Source organism: Lissotriton helveticus, chromosome 2_1, assembly GCF_964261635.1.
Source record: "Lissotriton helveticus chromosome 2_1, aLisHel1.1, whole genome shotgun sequence".
Lineage (NCBI taxonomy): Eukaryota > Metazoa > Chordata > Amphibia > Caudata > Salamandridae > Lissotriton > Lissotriton helveticus.
Genome location: NC_136059.1, coordinates 1,393,408,335 through 1,393,434,223, shown reverse-complemented (window position 1 = coordinate 1,393,434,223; position 25,889 = coordinate 1,393,408,335). Strand labels below are relative to the sequence as shown.

Here is a 25,889-nt window from a genome sequence, read left to right as displayed (position 1 = left end):
CCTCCTCCTCGTCCTCTGAGTGCCTATCTGGCCTAAAAGGGAGCCCTGGAGTGAACAGGGGCACAAAACCCGATCTCCGCCAAGGAGGCTGGGGTCGATGCCAGCCGGGGGGCCAACCGGCGGTGGATGCAGAAATAGTACCGGAGGAAGCGGCGCCAGTGGAGGTGTTATAAGGTCAACCAGCGCCGATCCGGATCAGGTCTGGATCCAAGGGGGGCCAGAGCTTCCGGCAGAGAAGGCCTAGGCCCCCCCAACGGAGTTCCCAGGGCCTGAAGGCGCGCCGGCAGGTTCAGGCTGCCCAAAGATACTATGCATCGCCTCGTAAAACTTACGAAGCAGGGCAGGAGTCGCTTCGAGTCTTGGAAAGGGAGGGAAACTCTGAGACGACTCTTCAGGCGGTGCACGCAGAACCGCAGGAGGGGCACCGCCCGCATCCCTCGTCGCGTCAGCCAACAGACGGGGAGAAGTCGAAGAGCGACGATGCTTCTTTGACGTCTTCTAGTGCTTCGACTTACCTGACCCTGAGTGCGAAGTTTTAGAAGACTTAGAAGAGTGGTGATGGCTCCGCGACGGCCCCTCGACCTCCCTCGTGACCGGGACCTCGAACGGCCCGGAGCCGACTGCCAGTGCTCAAGCAGCTCTCGGGACAGCTCCCGCAAAGCCTTCAGAGCCATGGACCGGCAGTCGGAGCATGACTTGGGGTCGTGGTCGCGCTCCAGGCAAAAGAGGCACACATGGTGCAGATCCGTAACCGACATCAGTCGAGAACAGAATCCGCTAGCCTTGAAGCCTGGCATCTCTACTTGTACCTGGAGTCGTAGGACTCAAAAAGACGGCGACAAAAGTCGCTCAAAAGTTCAGTCAAAAATTGACTAGGGGTACTGCTCTCTCCGGATCTGCGTTGGCTGGAACGGAAAAAGAAAGAACTGATGTCAGCGCGCGAGGCCAGCAGCGTCTAAGTACCTACAGCGACGTCATCCCGGCGACCACGGCGCCAATGACAAACGTGGAGGCAACCGACGCCACCTTCCGACGCAGAGAGGTACTGCTGACGAAAAAAGTTTCCGGATCCTGTCTGATGCCTGGGGGTAATTCTAAGGTAAGGAATCTATATATAACTGTTTCATTCAAATAATTTAATTTACAAGATAGAAACTGGAATAAATGCATAGAACGGTTTCTTTAAGAGCACAATACTAATCAAAATAACCAACAATAAGCATTGGAGAAAAAAAGCTAACCTTGGGTCCAGGAGCAACATGCTGCCTGGCATAAAGCACTTCAATGCCTCGCCAAGGGCAATAAGTGCTACATAATGCAACTATACAATACAATATGCAACCCTCTTGACCCACACTAAAGCTAATAGTGGTCCAGTGTACTCCATGCAGCCTGGATTGTAATTTCTTATACTGCGCGAGTCTTATGCATTAGACAAATTTGCTATGGGTCCCATCCACCGCCCAGTTCACCGGTGTACTGGTTCACAGCATTAAGCCACGCATCATCATTTGAAGAGGCATTGAAGAACTGTAGAGATCTGCCACATGTCGCTAGCCAACAGAGGACTTTAATTTGGTCCACCACTGCAGGTCCCAACAAACAAGTTACTTACCTTTGATAACGCATTATCTGGTAAAGGCAAATATCTAGCTGCAGATTCCTTATCTTTGAATTTGCCAGGCGTCAGGCTGGATCCGTAAACTTTTCTGTGAGTAGTACCCCTGTGCGCCGTCGGGTGGCTCAGTTAGCGTCAGTTATGACATTGTGGTCACCTATATAGGCTCCACCCAGTTCCTTTTCACTTTTTCCAGGCATGAAGTGACTGACTTGATCGTGTCATAACTTGGGCCTAAAATAAGGGAGCAACCCTAGCCTTAAAAAATGAGTCCGCAGAGATGTGAGCCATGGGTGGATCTGTAAGGAATCTAGATATTGTCTCTACCAGATAATGCATTACCTAAGGTAAGTAACTTGTTCATCTGATAGAGACTTCTAGCTGCTGATTTGTTACCTTTGCATAGATACCCAAGCCATACCAACTTGGCGGTGGGCTGGGGGACACATTTTCTACACAAAAGTCCTGCAGGACCGAAAAGGCGAAATGCCCGTCCCTGGGGTCCCGACAGTCCAGGCAGTAATGCTTGACAAAAGTGTGCAGAGATGCCCACATTGCTGCTTAGCAGATATCCAGGACTGGGACACCACGAGCCAACATTGTGGCAGCAGCTTTTCCCCTGGTCCAATGGGCCTGTAAGCCCCCAGGAGGCTGCTCCCTAGCCAGGTCATAGCAGATTTTAATGCAGATGACGCCACCGCGCGAAATGGTCTATTTCTGCCCTGCCCAACCTATTTCTTTTAGTTCCCACAGAACCCACCAAGAGTTGGGTCGTCCACCCGGAACCCTTTTGTGCAATCAAAGTAGAACAACTCTTTTTGGGTCCAGATTGTGGAGACACTGCTCTTCCTTAGAGGGATGAGGGGGAGCAAAACAAGGTGGGCAGCTCGACCGATGTGCCCAGATGGGATGAGGTCATCCCCTGTGGTACGAATGAGGCACAGGTGAGAAGCATAACCTTATTAACGAATGTCATCACCTAGGAAGGCTTGAATGATAAGAGTATACCGTCTTAGTGGAAGGATGCATGGCCAACAAAATAACATTACATCCTTCAGGAGGAAGGTCGAAAGCTATCAACTGTCGCTGCTCAATCTCCATGCAAGGAGGTGTATAGTTGACAGGTTCAGGTGGGTGATTCCCTCCCCTCATGCTGCGACAGAAGTTCCTACCGAAGGGGCAGCCTGATCGGAGGATCGCTGCTCAAAGAAGCTCTGAATACCAGACTCTCTCTGCCCAGTTTGGAGCCACAAGAATGACTTGGGCCAGGTCGTTCTTGATCTTCTTGAGAACTCTGGGCAAAATGGTATGGGCTGTAAGACCTACAGGAGGCCTGAGCTTTACTCGTGACGAAAAGAGTTGCTGAGAGATAGAAGCCTTGGAAACCTCAGTGCAAAACCGCTGACATTGCAATTCCTCTTTGTAGGTGAACAGATCTAACCGAGGCTCTATTCACTGCTGAAACAGACCTTGTGCCACCTCTGGATGGAGATGCCATTCGTGATCTGCTAGGCATCAACAGCTGAGTTCATCCGCCCTGGCATTCAGAGAAAATCTGCAGCTGTTGAACGACCAGGGTTATGCCCTGCTGTGCCGGCCAAGCCCAGAGACAAAGAGTCCACGACCCGACCTAGCAATGTTTGTTTGCAGTACCACATGGCGGTAGTTTTGCGCACTAACTTCCCCTTGGCAGAGGGAAAAGCTTTCAATGCTAGCCGTATCACCCGAAGCTCTAACAGATTGATGTGTAGCCACAACTCCAGCAGAGACCAGTGTCCCCTGATCACCTCTCCCAGATGGCCGTCTCATCCCAGGAGTGAACCACCTGTCACTACTGTGAGATCTTGTTGGGGAAGAGAGAGAGGTCTGTCTCTGACCCAATCCACTGCAGGTCTTTTGCAGTTCCCTCCGAGATCTGGACCACATTGGAGAGATTCCTCTGATACTGCGCCCACTAGAACCTCAAGTCCCACGGCAGAGCTTAAATACACAATCTGGCATGAGTTACCAATGGGATGAAGGAAGCCATGAGCCCCAGCAGCCTCAGAGTAATTCTCACTGAAATCCAGAATTGAGGCTGAAAATGGATATCATAGCCTGAATATCCTGGAGTCCCTGCTCGAGAGGATACGCCCAAAGCTGCACTGTGTCAAGAACAGCTTCTCCGAAAGGGAGCGCTTGAGAAGGAGTCAGGTGTGACCTCGGCACGTTTATAGAGAGCCCCAGCAAATGTAAGTGGTCTGCTTTAGTTTGGATGTGGGAGAAGACAGCCTGGGGCAAAAGCACATCCAACAGGCAGTTGTCAAGACAGGGGAAGATTGTCAACCTGTGCAGATGAGCTGCAACCAACGCCATTGCCCTGGTAAATACTGGAGGACTGCTGGTAAGACCAAATGGAGGCACAGTGAATTGAAAGTGCTTGTTGCCTACCTTGAACCGCAGGTAACGCCTGTGGGCAGGCAGGATGGGGATGTGAAAATACGCATCCTGCAAGTCCAACACTACCAGCCAATCTTCTTTGCCTAGGTTAGACAAGACCTGAGCCAATGTGGGCAACTCGAATTTCCCCTTTTTGAGTAAAATACTTAAGGTGCAAAATGGGAAGCAACCCTTTGTTCTTTTTCCATACCAGAAAGGAGTAGCAACCACTCCGTACTTCAGAAATCGGGACCCTTCCAATAGCTCCCTTGGCCAGGAGAGCTGTATCTTCCTCTCGAGTAATACTAGATGATCCTATGCCAGCCGTTCTTTTTTTTGATCAAATATATTTTTATTGAGTTCCACAAAGCAATGTTATACATACAGTATATGAAGAAACAAAAAGCTATGTCTAGGCGCCCGTCCCCGACCCAGCAGCGCACCCCTCTGAGTGTCCATAAAGTGAGGCAAGTCCGGGCGCCCTAGTATGCTTGCTTGGCGGAGGGACATGCCCCCCTGCGGCCATCCGAACTCTTTTCCACCAACTCCCCAACAGGCCCCCCCTCCCGCCCAACCCCAACGGTATCCCACCCCCTCACCAACCCCCCCAACCTCCCTCCTCCCGCCCGGTGTGTTCCCTGTAGCGCCTAAGGTCGGTTGTACTGTGTAGAGGCTAGACTTTATGTTCCGCTCTGGTCTTTTCATCTCTAAACCCCTCCGCCAATTTCAGGACCCGGAGATACCTCGGGCAGGTGAGCTCCGTGAATTCTTGGGAGAGTAGAGAGATAAGTGGTTGCCATGTTGCCCTGAAGGTGTCGGAGGACTGAGTAAGCGAGGCCTGTATCCTCTCCATCCCCATGATGTACCATAACCGATGTAACCACCCCGTGTGTGTGGGCTGCCTGGTGGACCCCCAGAGTGATAAGATGTGCTGCGTCGCTGCCCCCATTGCCAGTCCCATCTGTTTTCGCCTCATGGACTTGAGGGGGAACGTCAGGTCGTTCGGCAGTCCGAGAACAGCATAAGCTGGGAATCGTGGAATGTCGGTGTCAAAGTGAGTGTCTATGTCCTTAAGTACCGCTGTCCAATATTCCTGTACCTCGGTACAGTCCCACAAGATGTGTAGCATGGTCCCCGTGTGCCCGCACCCTCTCCAACATTTAGGGTCTTTGCTCGGATTCCCCTGATGCAGACGCTCAGGGGTCAAGTGCCAGTAGTAGGCGATCTTGACCGCCGCCTCCCTGCTAGCGGTATTCCTGGCCGTGTGATGAGCACGGTGGTATACGGCTCGCCATTCTTTAGCTGAAAGAGCGCGTCCCAGTTCCCTCTCCCAGCGCCTCTGCCCAGCAGATTTCTCCGAAGGGGGGGGCGGGGACAGCATCTGATACAGCTCTGTGATAGACCTTGTGTCCGATGTCTTGGTCACAATCCAACGCTCATAGGGGGTGAGGGGGCGTCCAACCAAAGGCGCCACGTCAGCGTGCGTTAGCCAGTGCCTAAGCTGGAAGTACTGGTAGCGGAGTGGCTTATCCAATGAGTAGTGTGCTGTCACGGCGTCCCATGTCATGAAGCCCTCCGTGTCGAAGAGGTGGCCCGCGGAGCGACATTCGGATTGTCGCCATTGTGGGAATGAGCTCGGGGAGCTGCCAGGGGGGAACGCCGGATTGTCCAGCAGAGGCGTCATGGGGGAGGGAAAGGTCGTCAGGCCCCTAGGGACCGCGGTAGCATCCCACACTTGCAAAAGGGTCCTGGTGATAGGAGATCTTTTGAGGTACTGTGGTCTGTCTGGGCGCGCCAAATAGGGAACCTTCCAGAGGGGCAGGCCTGCCATGGCTCTGTCCTGGAACAACCAGTGTTTCTCCGAAGTCGGTCGGGACCACTCCAGTAGGAATCTAAGCTGAGCCGCGTGGAAGTAGCGCTTGAGGTCCGGAACCCCCAGACCCCCCTCCGCTGTCGTCCTCGTGGCCAGGTCGCGCCGCAGTCTGGACCTTTTATTCGCCCATATATAGTGATGCAGGGCATCCTGTAGTTTCTTCAGCATCCCCAGTGGGGGAGTGACCGGGATGGTCTGGAATACATAAAGGATCTTAGGCAACAGGGACATTTTTATGGCCGCCACCCGGCCCAGCCACGAAAGCGGCTGTTGCTTCCACCTCGCAATGTCCCCCTGAACACGCGACAGCAGCCTGGTGTAGTTAAGGTCGACCGTTTGAACGGTTGACGGCGTCAGGTCTATCCCCAGGTACTGCACGGTGGTGCTGACCTCCAGCCCTCCTATGTGCAACGAAGCCCTGTTAGCCGGTCGGGTGTTGCTACCGAGCGGCAGGACGACGGACTTCTGGATATTCATTTTGAAGCCCGACACTGCCCCGAACGCGGTCATTTCCGAGAGGAAGGCCGGCAGAGAGACCCGAGGGTTATCCACCGCCACCAGAATGTCGTCCGCGTAGAGGCTGATGGTTTGCTCTACTCCTCCAAACCTGATCCCGGTTATGGCACGGTTGTCCCGAACCCGCTGGGCAAATGGCTCGATATAAAGGGCGAACAGGAGCGGCGAGAGTGGGCAGCCCTGCCGCGTGCCTCTCTGGATGTCGAATGGCTTAGAGCTGACCCCGTTGACTTTGATGGTCGCCTTCGGGGACGTGTAGCATCCCGCCACCCAGGAGCGGAATCGCGGACCCACTCCGAATTTGGCCAGCGTCTGTTCCAGGAACCCCCAATCCACCCTGTCGAACGCCTTCTCGGCGTCCACCGAGAGCAGTGCTGCGTCCGAGGCGTTGGCGTACGCTTTGTCTATGACATGTCTTTGTCTATGACATGCATGCATGATGCGCTTTGTGTTATCCGCGCATTGCCTGGAGGGGACGAAGCCCGCTTGGTCAGGGTCGATAACGCCTGGCAGGCACGGGCCCAGCCGGGAGGCCAGGATGCCCGTGAAGAGCTTAAGGTCCACGTTGAGGAGCGAAATCGGCCTATACGCAGCACAGCGTGAGGGGTCTTTGCCCGGTTTCGGAAGGACCACGACCTCAGCCTCCAACATCCCCCTCGGGATTGAGCCCTGGCCCTCGAATGAGTTGAATAGCTTTGTAAGGACTGGACTCTTCGCCTCCCTGAAAGAAGATATCCAAACCTTCCGGCAGGAAATGACCGGGGAGCACAAGGAACTCCGACGGGACGTCGACGAACTGGGGGAGAGAGTAGCGGCCAACGAGCTCTCGGGCCAGGCACGTAGCGAGGAAATAGAACTCCTTCGGCAGGAGATCGTCCGCCTTCATGACCAGCAAATAGATCTCCAGACCCATGCGGAGGACCTGGAGAACCGCTCCAGGCGCAATAACATCCGAGTCCGGAATGTGCCGCTTAAGGCGGAGGGGGACGACATGGCGGGATACCTGCAATCGCTCTTCCGAATGGTGCTGGGGGAAGGAGAGGACTTCGCGGTCCGTATTGACAGAGCCCACCGAGTGGGCCCGGCCCGCCGGACCCAGGGCCCCCCGCCGGACATTCTGGCCTTTCTGCCGGACTACCCTTTAAAGGAGCGCATCTTGAGGGAGGCTCGTCACAAGCAACCCCTCCGCTTCCAGGACCACAATGTGGAACTTTTTCAGGACCTGGCTGCGTCCACCCTACAAAAGCGGAGGGAGTTTAGGGTTGCCACAACTTTCCTGCGTAAAGAGGGGGTCCCGTATTCCTGGGGACACCCGTTTCGCCTGGTCTTTAGGTGGAATGGCGCCCTCCACCAGCTGCGTTCCCTACGAGACACATGCACGGTGCTAGGCATCCCCCACGGGGACCCGCTCCAGGACGACATGGCGGACCGGCAGTCCTCCGGGGCCGGGACAGGCTCCCCCGGGACGTCGAGGGACGGATGGCGGACAGTGCGGCGGGACAGACAGCGGAAGAAGCCTCTCATGCCCGATCCAGACACGGTGGCCCTGGAACAGGCTGCAGCAATCCATGAAGTATCCAAAGACACAGGCGCAGCCTCCTAAGTGGATCCTGGTGAAGGTCGACATCAGCTAAGTTTTGGCTCCTGGTTGGGGGGGGTCGGGGGGCCACGAGCCGCCACTGCCACACACCCACTCATTGACTCATCTACCACAGGCCTAGACTGTCTCATGATTGGCCTGGGACTACGTTCACCAGTTGGGGGGGGAGGGATGAGGGGGAATGTTGGGGGGGGAGTTGGGGCTTGGGAGGATGGGAGGGGGGGAGCTCGGTGTGTTCACTATCGATTGGCATCTGGTACCAGAGGTTGGGCTGGCTGGAGGATTGGGTCACGGCGGGAGGGACGCACGCATACTTATGGCTGCTGACAGCATAAGTATCCTCTCACTCAATGTCAAGGGACTCAATAACCCCATCAAAAGGAGGGCAGTCATCTCTTTCCTTGAGCGTTCTGGGGCTGAATTATGTCTGTTACAGGAAACGCATCTGTTGGCGAAAGATTGGCACCGTATGAAAGCTAGGGCCTTCCCCCACCAATTCTACTCCGCGACCAGCGAAAAGAAAGCGGGTGTAGCTATACTAGTGGCCAGACACTTCAAAGGGCGGGTTGGGAGTAAGGTGGCTGACATCAAGGGCAGGCTCCTGGCACACACGATACACGTAGGTACCTCTTCCTTCACGTTAGGCTCCATTTATGCACCCAACACCAAACAGGAGGTTTTCCTGAAAGGTGCGCTGTCTGAAGCGCTTTCGGGCGATATGAGGCTGGTACTGGTGGGAGGGGACTTGAACCTGGTCATGGATAATGAGAAGGATAGGTCCGGGAAGAGGTTTGGGGACTCCGGAGCGCTGTCGGTGACAGGGAAGCAGTGGTTAGGGGACAGGGGGCTGACTGACATCTGGCGGGACAAACATCACACTGCCCCGGGATACACCTTTTACTCTCATGTGCACCACACATATGCTAGAATAGACCACTTCCTGGGTTCGACTGACATAATACCCATGGTTCGGGACATTGACATTACACCGGCGGCACTTTCAGACCACGACGCGGTGACCCTTCAACTAACCGTCCCGCGCACTCCTCCACGTAGGGGCAAGTGGCGACTCAGGGAAAGTTTACTGGCCCGCAAGGGAGTTGTGCAGCAACTGTCCCAAAGCATCACCACTTATTTGGACCAGAACGACACGGGAGAGGTAACCCAGGCGACACTATGGGGGGCACTCAAGGCGGTCATTAGGGGCGAAATCATAGCGATCGCCGCGGCAGAAAATAAGGAGCGAAAAGATCGGAGACGGGACCTGGAGACGCAGGTGTTAGAACTGGAGCGGGTTCACAGCCGGACGGGAGCCCCCCGGATTTGGCGCAAGCTGAAAGCGGTCAGGGCGCAACTGGCGAGTCTAGACCTAGATAGGGCGGAATACGCGGCGCTCCGCCTCCGCCACACGTACTACGTGGGGGGAGACAAGACGGGCCGCCTGCTGGCTAGCAAACTCAAGGCCAAAACCGTCCGCTCCCAGATCCCTGTGATACGCGGAGACGGTGGCGGCGAGGTCCGAGAGGATGACGGCATAGCGGAGGCATTCCGGACTTTCTATGAGCAGCTATATGCCGCCGATCGGACCGTGGGGGAGGAGGCGGGGAAGACCTACCTGGAGTCCATGGAGGTCACCGCCCTTAATGACGTGAACTCCGCCGCGCTGGATGCTCCCTTCCGCCTGGAAGAGGTCATAGCGGCCATTGCCCGTCTTAAACCCCTGAATGCCAGCCGTTCTTGAGTTGGCAGTAAAGGATGAGGAAAAGAATGAAAAGGACGAGAATAGCCTTCCTGAAAAATCTGCAAGACCCATTTGTCTGATGTTATGGAACTCCAGCAGAGGATATGATGTCGAATTCTCCCTCCGAATGGATTAACATGGCCTTGCAGAAGCAAACTAAGAATCTTTGAAGGGTGCAGCTGCCGGGGGCTGGATGGCAGACGACTTCTGGCTACCATTCAGAGGACGGAAAGAACCGCATCCTCGCACAACTTGGGGAGTCTGCGCAACCGGTGGCTGGGATATGGCTGGTGCGGCTGAAAACCCCTTCCATTACCATGAAGGGGTGAAAGCTGGACTGGCCAAGAGGTGTAATTGAGTGGCCCAAGGATCGGGGGTGTAGCATGAGATTCCTTGAAGGGCTCCAAGGGAAAATCTGCTTTTCATCAAAAAGACGAGTCCCATCAAAGGGCATGTCCATGACGGTTAGTCTCGACATCAGCCTGGTGTACTCAGCTAGGCCCGGCGCCATAAGGCCACCATCAATGAAACTGCTCTGCCCAGCGAGTCAGTCATGTCTAAGGAACACCTGATGGTGAATTTTGCTGCCTCTCTCTCATCCTTCACTGCATGGGAGAGCACAGCCCGGGCCTCCTCCGGGCCTCCTCCGGGACCTGTGGCAGCACTTGGGCAAATGTTTCCCAAAGGGTGTGCGAGAAACAGCCCAATAAGCACCAACCACAATTCATGGCTGGTAGAAGAAAATATTTTCTTCCCAAGTGCATCCAGCCTCTTGGATTCCCTTTCCTGAGAAGCGGAAGGGAATGTGCAAAGGTAAGTTGAAGTCTAAACCAGCAAGCTCTCAGGGGTGGGGTGTTGGCTGAGGAACCTTGGATCGCCTATGCCAAGGACCTCTGCTGCCCTCTTCACCACCATGGCATACGATGCCCCTCCTCCGCAGCCACACTAGGTGGATAAGGCATTCCAATATCTGTAGTTGTGTCCACTCCACTGGCTTCTCCAAGATCCTCATACCAGTCCAATTGCTCCACAGGAACGTCCAGCTGTTGCTCTAAAGACCCTCCCAATCCTCATCCATGGCTAAAACTTACTCAAAGTTCTTGCTCTTCTGTTTATGATATGCCGGGTGGGCTGGACAATACCTGGGCGGCTGATGAGATCTCCTACATTGTGGGGCTGACCATGATTTTGAGACTTTGCTTTTTGCTGTCAGACGGGACTCCTTGGTTATCAAGATCTCTGACATATCTGTTCATCCTGGAATATGTATGGCTCCATGTGTGAACAGTGTCAGTGGACAACTATGTTTCTATTGTTCATGTATGAAAATCCATAAATAAAGTTGTACATTGTTTTTAAACTTCCTCAAATCTACAGGCAACGGAACACAAACTCTGGGCTCCGTCGGTGGTGGAGACAATGTCAACTCGACTCCGAGTCGTCAGGTATCAGATTGGGGCTAGCGCTGGTGGCATCAACTTCAGGACCGACGTCTGGGAATGTCACATTGGCACAACTGGCGTCGACCCAGATCCAAAATCGTATACCTAAGACCCCCGTGGGGCCAGAGCCATCAGCAGAGAACCTGGTGGGACCTCATCTGAGCACGCGGGGCCCGAAGGCTCACTGGAGGGGTTGGCCCCCTCAAATAAGCAGCGCATGGCCTTGTAAAATTCCTTAATTTTAGTAGGGGTCACTCTGGCTCCAGGAAATAGAGGTGCAGAGTCAAAACTGGCACATGCTCTGCAGAACCATGCCTAGAGTGTCGATGCTCATTACCGGTCTCATCGATGGACGATAGATGAGGTGAAGTCGTAGTCCATTTGGAGTCTTTTTAAGCCCCTTCCCAGAGTGACCCGAGGACCTAGAGTAAGAAGAAGAGGACTTGGGGCTCCTAGAGTGGTCGCAAAACCTTCTCTCCTTCGAACAGGACCGGGATCTCCGTGGAGTCACACTCAACGGTATCGACTGCCAGGCCACAAGAATCTTCAAAAGATCGCTGCCGCAAGGGCTTCATCACCATGGCCAGGCAGTCCGAGCACGACTTTGTATCGTAGTTGCACTCAACGCACCACAAGCAGATAAGGTGGGGGTCGGTTACTGACATGGGGCAGTGATAGGTGTGAGAAGTTGGCCTGGTATATGATGTTCACTACTCTAGTGAACACCTTGCACCAGTCCAAACAACCCTTATGGTGACGGTTGTAAGTCAACCTTATAGACCAGCTATCCTAGTGGTAGCGTGGACAGAACAGTCTTAGGCTAAAAGACTCTTGAGGGCGTGTAAAGCCAGCTGTTTTACCATATGTAACCCCTTGAATACCAAATGAAAGGACACCACACAGGATATATATATAAAATATATATGTATTTATTTACTAACACACTCCTCTGAACTCTTTATGAGATCAGACGCCAAAGCACATAACAAGATACTTAGTTAGAATACGTTAAGTTTCACGATTTACGGTTAGGCCCGAGGGGCGAAGCAAACCATATATTAAGAAAGTGGTATAAGTACCACGTCACGAGAAAAGGAAAGGCCTAGGGCATCGCTGGGGCTACACTATATGAACCTTAGTTTAGAAGTAGGAGGCACACAGGCGGCACGTGCAGTGTCTTTACACACACGCGGGAGTCAATGCAAAGTCAATGGGAACTTAAAAGATAGATTTAGAAGGATTTAGGGCACTTCCGGTTTAGCTAGGAGGAAACAACGAAAAACCTAGACACTTGGATAGTCAATACCCTTGGGAGCACCGAAGTACTCGCGTTACCTCACCCACGGACGGCGGGTGCATAGGTGTGAAGATGTGTCGGGTTTCGCCGTTGAGTCCTATGGAGCCTTTGAAGAAAGATTCTGCAGGCGACCAGGAGGAAGATGTCCGGGTGGATCCAAGGGTGGATCGAAGATGAAGAGGACCTGAAAGCAGAGGGGACAGAGTCTGGGTCACTAGCCAGTGTTCGGGTGGAACCAGGATGGAACCAGACGATGTCGAGGAGCAATCAGGTGCTGTCTTGAAGCTTGTCTTTGCAGCCACGCGGACCAGGAGGTGTCGAGGACGGCCTGGTGCTGGAGAGGAGCTGTCCCACGATGGTTCTCGCAGATGGAGGGGTCGACTGCCGGATTGGAGTCAACAGGCCTTGGCAAAAGCAACCCACGCAGGATACAACAAAGGCTTCTGGTGCAGACCAGCAAGGTCTGGGGTGCTTCTCTTTTGCAGGGAAGCAAGGGCCAGTTTGGAGCAACCAGACCAGCGAGATATATCAAAAGGATTGTCGTCACAGAGGCTACTAGCCAACGGGCCAGCAACCGGACAACGCGTCGAGCAGAACACAAGCAGAAGGGCCCCACGCAGAACTCGTGGAGTGTGGAGGGCTGATCTTCGGTGCAGGTGGAGCTCGGATTCGGGGTTTCTCAGTCCCCAGTGCACAGCTTCGAGGATGCCTCAGGAGCTGCACAGTTAGCAAGTTGCAGGCTTTTCGATGGGTCTCGTCGCCTCCACGGATGTCAGCTATGCTGCAGTCGTGAAGAGAGGGTCAGAGAGGTCTGGAAGTCTGGGTCTTGTCAGGCTCTGTGCTCGGGTCCCGGCGGGAACGTTGACAAAGCAAGCCGTTGATTTGCTGGATGGTGCCTGGTTGCCCAGGGTGGTCACTCCTTGGCCACAAGAGAGATTCTGCAGTCTTCAGCTTCAGCAGAATGTCGAAGGTCCAGAGTTTCGTGCCAAGTTTCGATTCAGGATTAATCTAAAGTTTCAGGACTCAGCTCCTACCTTTATACAACTAAAAGGGGCTGGATTACTTTCTAGGTCCCTCCTATGGGTGGGACCAGGAAGGGGGGTGGTTACACCCCCTTTCCTTTGTCCAGTTTCGCGCCAGAGCTGGGGCTGGAGTGCCCCAGCAACCGGTTTGAACCGGGGTATGCATGGAACACCTAGGGTGCTCCAGGCAGTGTCTCAATCTATTCAGCCCTCCCTGTCCCAATACACAAAGTCCTGTCTGGGGTGGTGCTCGCACATCTCCAGGCAGGAAACCTATTGTCCAAACCTCCATGACTGGAAGGACTCCCAGCAGCAGGAGGTCAGACTTGTGTCTGTTGCAGCAGCATCCATTTTGTGATGCTGGGGCTCTGGTTAACTTTAACCGGGTACAGTAGTTTCAACATGTCTTCTCCCTCTAGAAGGGTGGAATGCTACCCCCGTCGCCAGAATTGGCAAGGGGGTAGTATTCCAAAGCGTATGACACCTTACACAACATGTTTGGATAAAGCCAAACCAAAGTTAGCATTAACCGCGAGGATTATAATGCACTTAAGAGTATATGGTATGGCAATATCATAGAACAGCTATAAGGACATGGTTCCGAAAGCTGCAGACAGGCTCAGCTCATGCTAGAGCACCATCTCACACATAACCAAGCACTCTGCCTCCAGGATTGTTAAGGCCTGCCATAGGAGTGACTTATAGGTTACTATGTGTCTATATATAGGGTAGGTATAGGGATACTATACCTAAGCAAGGGGTGATTACACGACCTTGCCCCAGCTGAGTGATCAGCCAGTTGTGTCAATTTAGGTGGCCAGCCAGGGGTGGCATAATATATGCTGCAGCCCCTGGTAGGACTTAGGTGCACCTATGCCCTGGGTACCTATGGTACACTATACAGGGACTCACAAAGGTGACCCAATATCCAATTTGGTATGTACCTACAGTACATGGAGTCCATTTTACAGAGAGAGAAGATAACCTGTATTTCTAGATGATACCCTCAACACAGAAGAATTTTTTTTTGTGGAAGAAGGCCTTTCACATAGAGACAGAGGGTAGTTCTTCTCAGACGAGCGCTTAACTGGTGCGGAAAGAAAAGAACTGACGTCCATGCGCCTGCGTGGCACCTATATAGGTGACTGCAACATCATGGCCAATGGCGACGTCATGCAGAGCCAAACAGAGCCACCAGATGGCAAGCAGGGGTACTGCTCATGCAAAAGTTTTCAGATCCAGCCTGAAGCCTAGGAAATTCAAAGGTAAGGAATCTGCAGCTAGAAGTCTCCATAAGATATGATTTTATTATTTGATTAAGTTGTAAACTATAAGCTTTCTCTGATCTGTATTTTCACATTTCAAATGAGATGTTAGGCAAGCAAGACCACGGCGGTGTAACCATTCGCATAATCAGTGTTGTGTATACATTGGGTTCACATCATGAACTGCAGGTTCCAACCAGTTACTTACAATGACAGCTCACAATGACAATCAGATACTGCATATATTACCAATTCCATCCCAGCAGATCTCTCAACTATTTCTCCCTCCAATGTATGCCTGCTCAGGACCATGAACTGTAAACAAAATGTCTCAGAGTGGGTAACATGCTAAGCGGACTATGATCAAAAGACTAGTGGAGTAGCTGAAGGCTGTAAACAAACTGCATGCCACTCTCTCACACCTCTTCATTCATTGCACTGCTAAGCGCTGTGTTCTATTACAAGATAATTGCACATGACTGATCATCGCTCACGACATGGAAAGACTTTCCACATAGGTTCAAAACAAGGATATCATATTTTGAAGCACACACCCTACATGGCGTAGTGTACTTCCCATGTAGGAAAGTGCTTCAGCACCCCACATAGGGGTATTAAGATTTAAATAAATGTTGAAATACAAAAATATTCAACTGAACACCCGTCACCACATTGATCTTTCACAGGCTGCTACAATTCATTGACCAGACGAAGACAACAGTCACACAGATAAAAATACAGAACATACTATGCATAGCTTCATTTTACAACTATCATACACCAAATGGGTAAGTGTGAAGCATTTTGTTGTTATAGGTATAGATTGTTTATTTCCAAACATACAATTTCACAATATATAATCATTCAAACAGACAAACTAATCTCCCAATAGATTTGTAGTTCAAGAATAAGAATATTTGAAGCAAAATTAGCGCATTGACCTTGCTTGCATTAAAAAGTACCAGTATACAATATGTAATTCGTAGAAACAAACCTTTAGTTTAAGGGGATCCATATCTTTTGTCATTTCTTGCTTTCTCATTTCAGCAATCGTCTTTGGTCCACCTCGATCTACTTTAGATGAAAAACCTTGAGTGGACAGCAAATCCACAAAATCATTTTCTTTGACTTTCGGCTTTGGTCCTGAGAAGATGTAAAAGAATCAATCTAAATAACTATGATTTTCAAAGCACAAATGTATACGATTTGCAATTGTTTCCAAATCTTTGGAGTAGGGAAGTAAATGACACCTTTTAGTAAAAGAAAACAACTGATCAAACACCGAGTTCCATTATCCAGAATGACCAGAAATCAACCAAAGGAGGGACATACGTATAAAAGGGTAAATCTTGATGACTGTGAATGCCTATGAAATTGTATGTTTGATATGCATAGAAAATACCAGAATGACCAAGTTACTTGACTTTAGTGATAATCTTTCTGGTGGATACACTATCTACAGGCACAGAAGGCGTATGTGCCCTCCTCTTCTGCTCATACCTCCAGTGAAAGGGGTAGGTTCTGCCCTTGAATTGTCAGTGCCTCCATCTTCAACCTGAAGATTTGGCGGGGAAACTGGAGTTCATTCGATCTGCCTGCTGAGACGGTAGATGTTATTTTGTCATCTTGTTGCACAAGTTACTACTTGTGTAACGATATATCTGTAAGAGACATTAGTTAGTATTAGATTCCTTACCTTAGAATATCCCCAGGCGTCAGACTGGATCCGGAAACTTTTGCGTAGCAGTACCCTTGCGAGTCGGTAGGCGTCGTCTGCGGCTCCGCGTCCGTCGTCGGCGCCGTGATGACGTCGTCGGAGTACTTAGACGCCGCCTCCGCGTGCTGACGTCAGTTCTTAGACACAGCTTTTCCGCGCCAGAAACGCAGAGCCATGTTAAAAACCAACACTGGTGCCATTGAAACTAGGGCCCTGAAGGGGACAACCCTGTGAGAAGTTGGCCTGATATGCAGTGCTCACTATTCTAGTGATCACTATGTATCAGTCCAAACCACCCTTATTGATGATTGGTTGTAAGTCAACCTTATAGACCAGCTATCCTAGTAGCATGGATACGAGCAGTCTAAGGCTAAGACTCTAGAGGGCGTGTTAAGCCAGCTGTTTTACCATCACATTACCCCTTGAACACCAAGTGAAAGGACACCACACAAGTTGTTATCAAAAATAAAGTATATTTATTTATAACAGGACTACCCTGGCTCTTTATGAGACAGGGAGCTAAGCACACAACAAAACTCTTAAAGAAACACTGAAAGTCGCACAATTTACACAGATGCCCGAGGGGCACGAAAAACCATATACTATGGAAGTGGAATGCAAAATTACTAGCAGGTAAGTAATACTTTTCTAGACTTTAGAATCGCTAGGCCTACAATACTAAACACTTAGGTTAGGAGCAGGAGGCCTGTGGACGTCGTGTGCAGAGTGGGAACTCTCACGCGTAAGGCGGGAAAAAGTCTATGGATACTAGCAATTGCAAAGTTACTGTTCTCGGGCGAACCCGACTAGGTGGGTCGAAAACGGGAGTGGATCCGAACACTTAGGGTGTTGGACTATGCTGGAGCACCGGAGTACTCAGTTTACCTAGCCCAGGGGCTGCGGCTGCATAGGGTTGAAGTTGCGTCGGAAACCCACGTTGAAGAACCCGGAGCCTGGAGAAAGAAGTTGCTGGCAGGCGGCCAGTGAAGAAAGTTCGTGGAGATCCAAGCCTGGATCAGGGAAGAAGAAACCTGTAAGCAGAGGGGACCAAGTTCTGAATCACTAGCCAGTGATTTAGGTGGGCACCAGGATGGCACCGGACGAAGTCACCTCAGCCAGGTGAGTGGGCGCTGCTGGGCTCTGCAGTCTCTCGGACCAGGAGGCGTTGTCGGCGACCAGGGTGGAGGTGCGAGCTGTCCCACGAAGGTACTTGCTGTCGACGTTGCTGGACCCAGGATTGGGGCAACAAGTCTTGGCAAATGCAAGGCCCACGCGGTGGACCTAAAATGGCGTCTTGAGTGGACCAGGAGGGTCCAGGGTGCTCCTCTGGTGGAGGGGAGCACGGGCTAGTCTGGAGCAACCAGACCAGCAGTGTTAGTTGTCGTGGAGCGTCGTGAGGGGGTCACTAGCCAACGGGCAAGTGACCTGGACAACGCGGTGAGCAGCAAAAAGCAGAAGGGCCCCACGCCGATCTCGTGGATGCAGGGGGGCTGAACTTCGGTGCTGGAGCTACTCAGGGTCGGGGCTTCTCTTACCCCAAAGCACTCAGTCGAGGGTCACTCGGGAGTCGTGCTGGGCAAGCGTCGTGCAGTCTTGAAGATGGCCGGTCCCTCGAGGTCTCGTCACACCCACGAATCTCAGCGTGACTGATGATGTAGGTAGAGGTCAGAGGTGCCAGGGAAGCCGGTTCTCGTCGAGCTGGGCAGTCTTGATCCGGAGGAGAGACTGGCAACAAACCGCGATGCTTGGTTGGTGCCTGTTGCTGCAGGGTGACTACTCCTTAGTCACAAGGGAGAATCTTGGGAAGAAGTCTTGAGTTCCTTTCGTGGAAAGTAGTTTCAGGATTCAAAGATGATCTAATTTGGAAGGGGGCCTGCTCCTACCTTTATCCGGAAAAAGGGGGCTGGCACGCGACTAAGTCCTGCCCTATGGGTGGGACCAGGAGGGGGGTGGTTACATCCCTTTCCTTTGGCGGGCTTTCCCCAGCTCAGGGTCTGGTGTGCCCCTGGAACTGGTTCAAGCCGGCCTATGCACCGGGGTGCCACTTGCAGTCACCTTCCTCTGAAGCCCTGCCTACCTAGAATACACAAAACCCTGTCTGGGACGGTGCTGGCACTGCCCCTGGCAGGAAACCCTTTGTCCTTGCCTCCTGCTCTGGGAGGACTCCCAGCAGCAGGAGGGCAGACTTGTGTCTCGGTGGCAGCATCCATTTTGTGGAGCTAAGGCTCTGTCTGACTTTAACCGGGGTTACAGGTTACATACATGTCGTGCCCCTCTAGAAGGGTGGAATGCTAACCCCGTCGCCAGAATTGGCGAGGGGTTAGTATTCCAATTCGTATGACACCTTACTCGACATGTTTTGATAAAGCGATACCAGAGTTGGCATATAACCGCGAGGATTATAATGCACTTAAGAGTATATGGTATGCAATATCATGGAAACGGCTAAGGGATAGATCCCGAAAGCCGCAGACAGGCTCAGCTCATGCCAGAGCACCATCTCACACGATTCCAAGCACTCTGCCTTCAGGATTGTCAAGGCCTGCCATAGGAGTGACTGATAGGAGATCTGTGTGCCCCTTTTAGGGTTAGATATAGGTATACTATATCTAAAGCAAAGGGTGATTACACCACCTTGCCCCAGCTGTCGTGCAGCCAGTTGTGTCAGATTTGGATGGCCAGCCAGGGGTGGCATAATACATGCTGCAGCCCCTGGTAGGCCCTGGGTACACCTATGCCCTGGGTACCTAAGGTACACTGTAAAGGGACTGATAAGGTGACTCAGTATCCAATTAGATATGTACCTAAGGTACATGGAATCCATTTTACAGAGAGAGCAGTAGGCCTGGGGTCCTGAATAGCAGGGTCCCAGGTCAACTAAGTCAGAAAACCAGCAAAACACCAGGCAAAAAGTTGGGGGCAACCATAGTCAGGGATCTACCTTCCTACAAACCCTAACCCTAGATATTGGTTCGCAGAACGGGGAGGATGGGTGGGTCGGTAAGGAATCTAATACTAACTAATGTCTCTTACAGATATATCGTTACACAAGTAGTAACTTGTGCATCTGAAAGAGACACGTTAGTATTAGATTCCTTACCTTAGAATAGATACCCCAGCAATACCAACCCCGGTGGTGGGTCTGCGAACCAATAATCACACCAGAAAGTCCTGGAGGACGGAACGGCCAAAGAAGCCATCCCTCCAAACTTGGCTGTTCAGGCAGTAGTGTCTTGCAAACGTGTGCAGCGATGCCCACGTAGCTGCCTGACAGATGTCTTGTAAGGGCACACCCCTGCCCAGGGCAGTGGTAGTCGCCGTGGCTCGGGTAGAATGAGCCCGCAATCCAGCAGGGGGCTCCTTCCTAGCTAAGGAGTAGCATGCCTGGATACACAAGATGATCCACCGGGAGATGGTCCTCTTGTGCACCGCTTTCCCCTTCTTAGCGCCCACGTAACCAACAAAGAGTTGGTCATCCACCCGGAACTGGCGTGTGCGATCCAGATAAAACGAGAGCGCACGTTTTGGGTCCAGACGATGGAGCCGCTCTTCCTCTTTAGAGGGATGCGGTGGCAGAAAGAAGGTAGGCAAGGTGATAGACTGCCCAATGTGGAAGGCCGTGACAACCGTGGGCAGGAAAGATGGTTTGGTACGAAGCACCACTTTGTCCGGATGGACAGAAAGGAAAGGTGGAGTACAAGAAAGAGCCTGGAGCTCACTCACTCTCCGGGCAGGGGTGATGTCAACCAGGAAAGCAGTCTTCAAAGTCAGAAGGCGAAGAGGGCAATTGTGAAGTGGCTTAAAGGGAGCGCACATCAGAAAAGTCAGAACCAGGTTCAAGTCCCACTGAGGCATCACAAACGGAACAGGAGGAAAAGTGTGAGTGATGCCCTTAAGAAATCTGTTTACAATAGGGGACTTGAACAAAGAAGGCTGATCAGGTAGCCTGAGAAAGGCTGAAAGGGCAGAAAGGTAGCCCTTGATAGTGCCCAGAGCAGAGCCCTGCTGGGCAAGAGAAAGAAGGAGAGAAGAACCTCTGAAAGAGGGGCAGCAAGAGGATCCACAGCCTTTGCTGTGCACCATGCCACAAATCTGTTCCACCTGCAGGCGTATACCGACTTTGTGGAGGGACGCCTGGCTGCCAGAATGACGTTACAGACTTCAGGAGGCAAGTCAAATGGCCTCAACTGTCGCCGCTCAATCTCCAAGCATGGAGGTGGAGACTGGACAGGTTCGGGTGGAGGACCGTCCCCTGCTGCTGCGACAGAAGGTCCTCCTGAAGAGGCAGACGAACCGGGGGATCGACTGACATACTGAGTAGCTCGGGATACCAGTACCTTCGAGCCCAGTCCGGAGCCACAAGGATGACTTGGGCCCGGTCGCGCCTGATCTTCTTCAGCACTCTGGGCAGAAGTGGTATAGGCGGAAAGTCGTACAACAGACCGCAACTCCACTCGCGACGAAAAGCGTCTCCGAGCGAGTGCCGCCTTGGAAATTCCAACACGCAGAACTGATGACATTGCGCGTTCTCTTCGGTGGCGAATAGATCTAACCAAGGCTCTCCCCATTGTTGAAAGAGGCCTTGCGCCACATCCGAGTTCAGACGCCATTCGTGATCCATCATGCACCGGCGGCTGAGTTCGTCCGCCCTGGCGTTCAGAGAACCTGCCAGGTGTTGAACCACCAGGGTCACGCCCTGATGTTCCAGCCATTGCCAAAGGCGCAGAGCCTCCTTGCAAAGGGTCCACGACCCCACCCCGCCCTGTTTGTTGCAGTACCACATGGCGGTGGTGTTGTCCGTGAACACCTGCACTACACTCACCCGGACAGAGGGGAGGAATGCCTTCAGTGCTAGACGAATCGCCCGTAACTCCAACAGGTTGATGTGGAGTCGAGTCTCCGCCGGAGACCAGAGGCCTCTGATCTCCGCCTCTCCCATGTGGCCTCCCCAGCCCTGGAGGGACGCGTCCGTCACAACTACGTGCTCCGGTTGGGGAAGGAAGAGGGATCTGCCGCTGACCAAATCGCGGTCCGTGAGCCACCACTGCAACTGTCTTGCAGTGCCCTCCGAGATCAAGACATGGTCGGACAAGTTGCCCTGATGCTGGGCCCACTGAAACTTCAGGTCCCACAGCAGAGCCCGCATCCGCCACCTGGCGTGATGCACCAGAAGGATGCAGGAGGCCATCAGCCCCAGAAGCCGCAGCGTCAACCTGACCGAAACTCGGGAAAAAGGCTGAAAGATCGAAATCAGAGCCTGAATATCCCAAACCTACTGTTCGGGAGGATAAACCCGAAACTGCGCCGAGTCTAGAACCGCTCCGATGAAGAGGAGCTTCTGAGAGGGACACAGGTGTGACTTCGGCACATTGATGGAGAACCCCAGCAGGTGCAGGAGGTCAGCCGTAGTCTGGAGGTGGCGGACGACTGTCTGGGGTGAGCCCGCCTTCAACAACCAGTCGTCGAGGTAGGGGAAGACAAACCCCTAACCTGCGCAGATGAGCTGTGACCACCGCCATCACTTTCGTGAACACCCGTGGGGCACTGGTAAGGCCGAAGGGGAGCACGGTAAACTGAAAGTGCTCGTGGCCTACTGTGAACCGCAGGTAGCGCCGGTGGGCCGGCAGGACGGGGCTGTGGAAATAAGCGTCCTGCAAGACCAACGCTACCATCCAGTCTCCCGGGTCCAGGGCAGCTAAGACCTGAGCCAGTGTCAGCATCTTGAACCACTCCTTCCGGAGGAAGCCGTTGACGTTCCGCAGGTCCAAGATAGGGCATAGGCCCCCTTTGTCCTTCTTGGGAACCAGAAAGTAGTGGGAGTAGCAACCACACCCTACTTCTGGCCCAGGAACGCGCTCAATGGCCCCCTTGGCCAAGAGGGCTGCAACTTCCTCTTGCAGAAGATTCAAGTGATCCCCCGACACGCGGTGGTACTGCGGTGGCATGGCTGGAGGGGTCGGCTCGAAGGGGAGGGAGTAGCCCCTTAGGACGATTTGCAGCACCCACCTGTCCGATGTGATGTTGCGCCAGTGGAGGAGCTGATGGCGAACCCTGCCCCCCACTGGCATCACGTGGGCCTGAAAGCTCGGACTAGGAGGGCTTTGAGGCGGATGCTGCAGGGGTAGATGTGGACCGGCCTCGCCGTTGTCCCCGGGCACCGCCATGGCGGTTACCACGTCCGCCACTGCGCTGGATTTTAGTCTGCGGCCCGTGGATGGCAAGACGTGTGGGGGCGCCCCTTCCTTAGCCACGAAAGGGGCGAAAGGCAGCAGATTGCTGGCGCGGGGCCGACAGGCCCCAGGACTTGGCCGTAGCCCTGGAGTCCTTAAAGCGCTCAACCGCACTGTCTGCCTTGTCGCCAAAGAGGCGACGGCCATCAAACGACATGTCCATAAGGGTGTTTTGGACATCAGCCCAAAAGTTGGCGGACCTCAGCCAGGCGTGGCGACGAATCACCACCGTCCTTGCCATCGCTCTACCCAGCAAGTCCGTTGTATCCAGCCCACATTGGATGGAGTACCGTGCCACATCTCGACCCTCCGCAAGGGCTTGGGCGAGTTTAGTCCGGGCCTCCTCCGGACATTGTGGCAGCACGTCCGCGACCGTGTCCCACAGAGAGTGGGTATAATGACTCAAGAGGCACGCGGTGTTAACGGACCGCAACCCCAGACTCAGGGAGGAGAACATCTTTTTGCCATACTGTTCGTACCTTCCCGATCGGGGGGAGCCGTCCGGAATGCGGTCTGGGAGTTAGAGGCCTGTATGGCCAGGCTCTCGGGAGTGGGGTGGGTGGACAGGAAGCAAGGGTCGCCCGGAGCCGGGCAGTGGCGTCTGGCCACGTTCCTATCTACAGGGGGACCTATAGCGGTGGACCGTCAGACAAGGCCTCATTAAACGGCAACAGAGGCTCCGAAGAGCTTGCTTGCGGTTTAAGGACCTCAGTGAGGAGGTTAGTCCTCACGGCCACGACGGGGAGTTGAAGGTATAAGGCCTTGGCCGCCCGCGTCAACACCACACTATAGGCAGCCCCCTCCTCCGTACCCACGGTAGCAGGGGAGACAAAACCAGTGTCTGGCGAATTGTCCAAACCACTGGCATCCCCTAGCTCACCTGCCCAGTCCTGATAAGAATGGCACTCACGTGCCAGAGGGTCCTCAGACCCCTCCCAATCCGCCTCGCCACCCATCTCCTGGTACTCAGGGTCAAAAGATGCGGCCGGGTTCATAGAAGAAGAAATCTCCCATCGGCGTTGAATGCGACGTCGAGCAACGCCACTCTGGCGTCGGAACCGGGACGAGGGGGGGACCGGGGATGACGTCACCGGAGACGACACCCTAGGGGCCAGCACCGTCGCGGTTGTAAGGTCGACCGGCGACGACCTGGATCCGGAACCAGGCTCTTTCATGTACACCCCCTTTCCTTTCTGTCCATCCGGACAAGGTTGTGTTGCGTACTAAGCCATCTTTCCTGCCCAAGGTGTCGCCCGAACCCCCGGCCACGTCGCGCGAGCTTCGGGGGGGGGAGTCGGAAGAGCAGTGTCGCTTCTTCGACTTCTTGTGCCTCTACCTGAGGACTTGGAGCTCGAGGAGTGGTGACGATCCTCCGAGCCGTGATGACTCCGGCCCCGCGACCGGTCCCTCAACCTCCTTCCGGACCGGGACCTCAAACGGCGCGGGGCAGACTGCCGGAGCTCGAGGCGCTTGCGGAACCGCTCCCGCCTAGCCTTCGCCGTCAAGGCACGACTTGTCATCGTGGTCGGGCCCCAGGCAATGAAGACACCGGCAATCAGTCGGTTTCAGTCGACGCAGGGCTTGAACCCGGGCATCCCGACCGGCACCGTCGGAGTCGTTCCACTTCGAAGAAAGATCAAAAATGATCGAAAAAGTTTAGTCAAAAATTGACTAAGGGTACTACTTTTTCCGGATCGGCGCTTGCTGGCGCGGAAAAAATAGGAACTGACGTCAGCGTGCGAGGGCAGCGTCTAAGTACTCCGGCAACGTCATCCTGGCGCCAACGACGGACGCAGAGCCGCAGACGACGCCTACCGACGCACAAGGGTACTGCTACGCAAAAGTTTCCGGATACAGTCTGACGCCTGGGGATATTCTAAGGTAAGGAATCTAATACTAACCTGTTTCTTTCAGATATGTGTTTTACAAAAGAATGTAGCTCATTTGTTCCTGTGTCTTCTTTGGTTATGCCTTAGCCTTGGAACGCAACTTGGTAATCCTTTTCTTTATAGGCTCAACCTTTCAGCCTATTCACAGTTCTCCTTGACAGTTGTTAACTTGAAAGACTATTCTTGATCGTCATTCACTAGGCTCAGCGTGTCAGCAAACCGCAGGCGTTATCTGTTCACAGTGTTTCACATAGGTAAGTACATTACTCTACCAACATTCTATGTGCCTCTTCATCCCACCTGGAAAGAGGAGAGATTCCACTACTTGGACCCCATTAATGCATTCAGTTGTTATGCTGAAAGGACTTGCTCGTCATGGACTGTCGATAAGCTCTTCCATGACTGTGCTGGCTCCAAGAAGAGCAGGTGATTCAAAAACAGACAATCTCCTGCTGGGTCATGCTGTGCATCAGAGTGAGTTATACTTTTACAGTGTAATGGACTACTTAGAGCATAGGGGTCCATTCCACCAGGGTGACAGCAGCTTCTTTGTTATGGTCAGGTATATCCCGGTCCTGTATATCTGATGCATGGTAATGAGGTTTCGGTTCATACCTCACTAGGAATTATTGTTTCAATTCCGAAGTGTGCAGGGTTGCCCATTTTTACAGATTTAAAATTACGGGACTTCTTGGTTTTACCATTTCCTCATACCCTCCATATTGAGAGTATTTCTTGGGTATTGTGAGTCCATTACAAAAAATGAATAGGACATTGCGTCGATCAGGAATCTGCAATTATAAAGAGTTTCTAGCAGAAAATCTGTGTTACTGAATATAATTAACTTGTTCTAATGGAGACTTCTAACTGCAGATTACCCATCTTGTTAATAGATACCAAAGCAGTCAGTCCAGGGGGATGGGTGACGGATGCATCGAGCAAAAGGCTTATCCGACGCACCTGGTTATCTAAACAGCAATCATTCATGGACATATGCACAGATGCCCACGTAGTAGCCTGGCAATGGTCCCGACTACCAACTCTGGTAGAATGAGCACACAATGGGGCTATTTACTAGCACATAGCAGATGCACATAGCAGATTTCTATGCAAATGGTTCTTTTGTGCACTGCTTTTCCCTTGTTTGCTCTATGGAAGCCACCCAAAAGCTGAGATCGATATAGATTCAGTCTGACGCCTGGGAAATATTCTAAGGTAGGGAATTTCCAGCTAGAAGTCTCGATCAGATGGTGTCATTGTG

General features: G+C 52.8%; 1 protein-coding gene across 1 annotated transcript in view; it reads right to left on the bottom strand.

Annotated features, from left to right (window-relative positions):
- The window catches only part of GAK (cyclin G associated kinase), a 1,786,158-nt gene that overhangs the window by 161,100 nt on the left and 1,599,169 nt on the right, over positions 1–25,889 (bottom strand). The window contains exon 26 of the mRNA XM_078676333.1: positions 15,787–15,935. Within this exon, the coding sequence (XP_078532459.1) occupies positions 15,787–15,935 (149 nt within the window). The remainder of the gene's footprint in view (positions 1–15,786; positions 15,936–25,889) is intronic.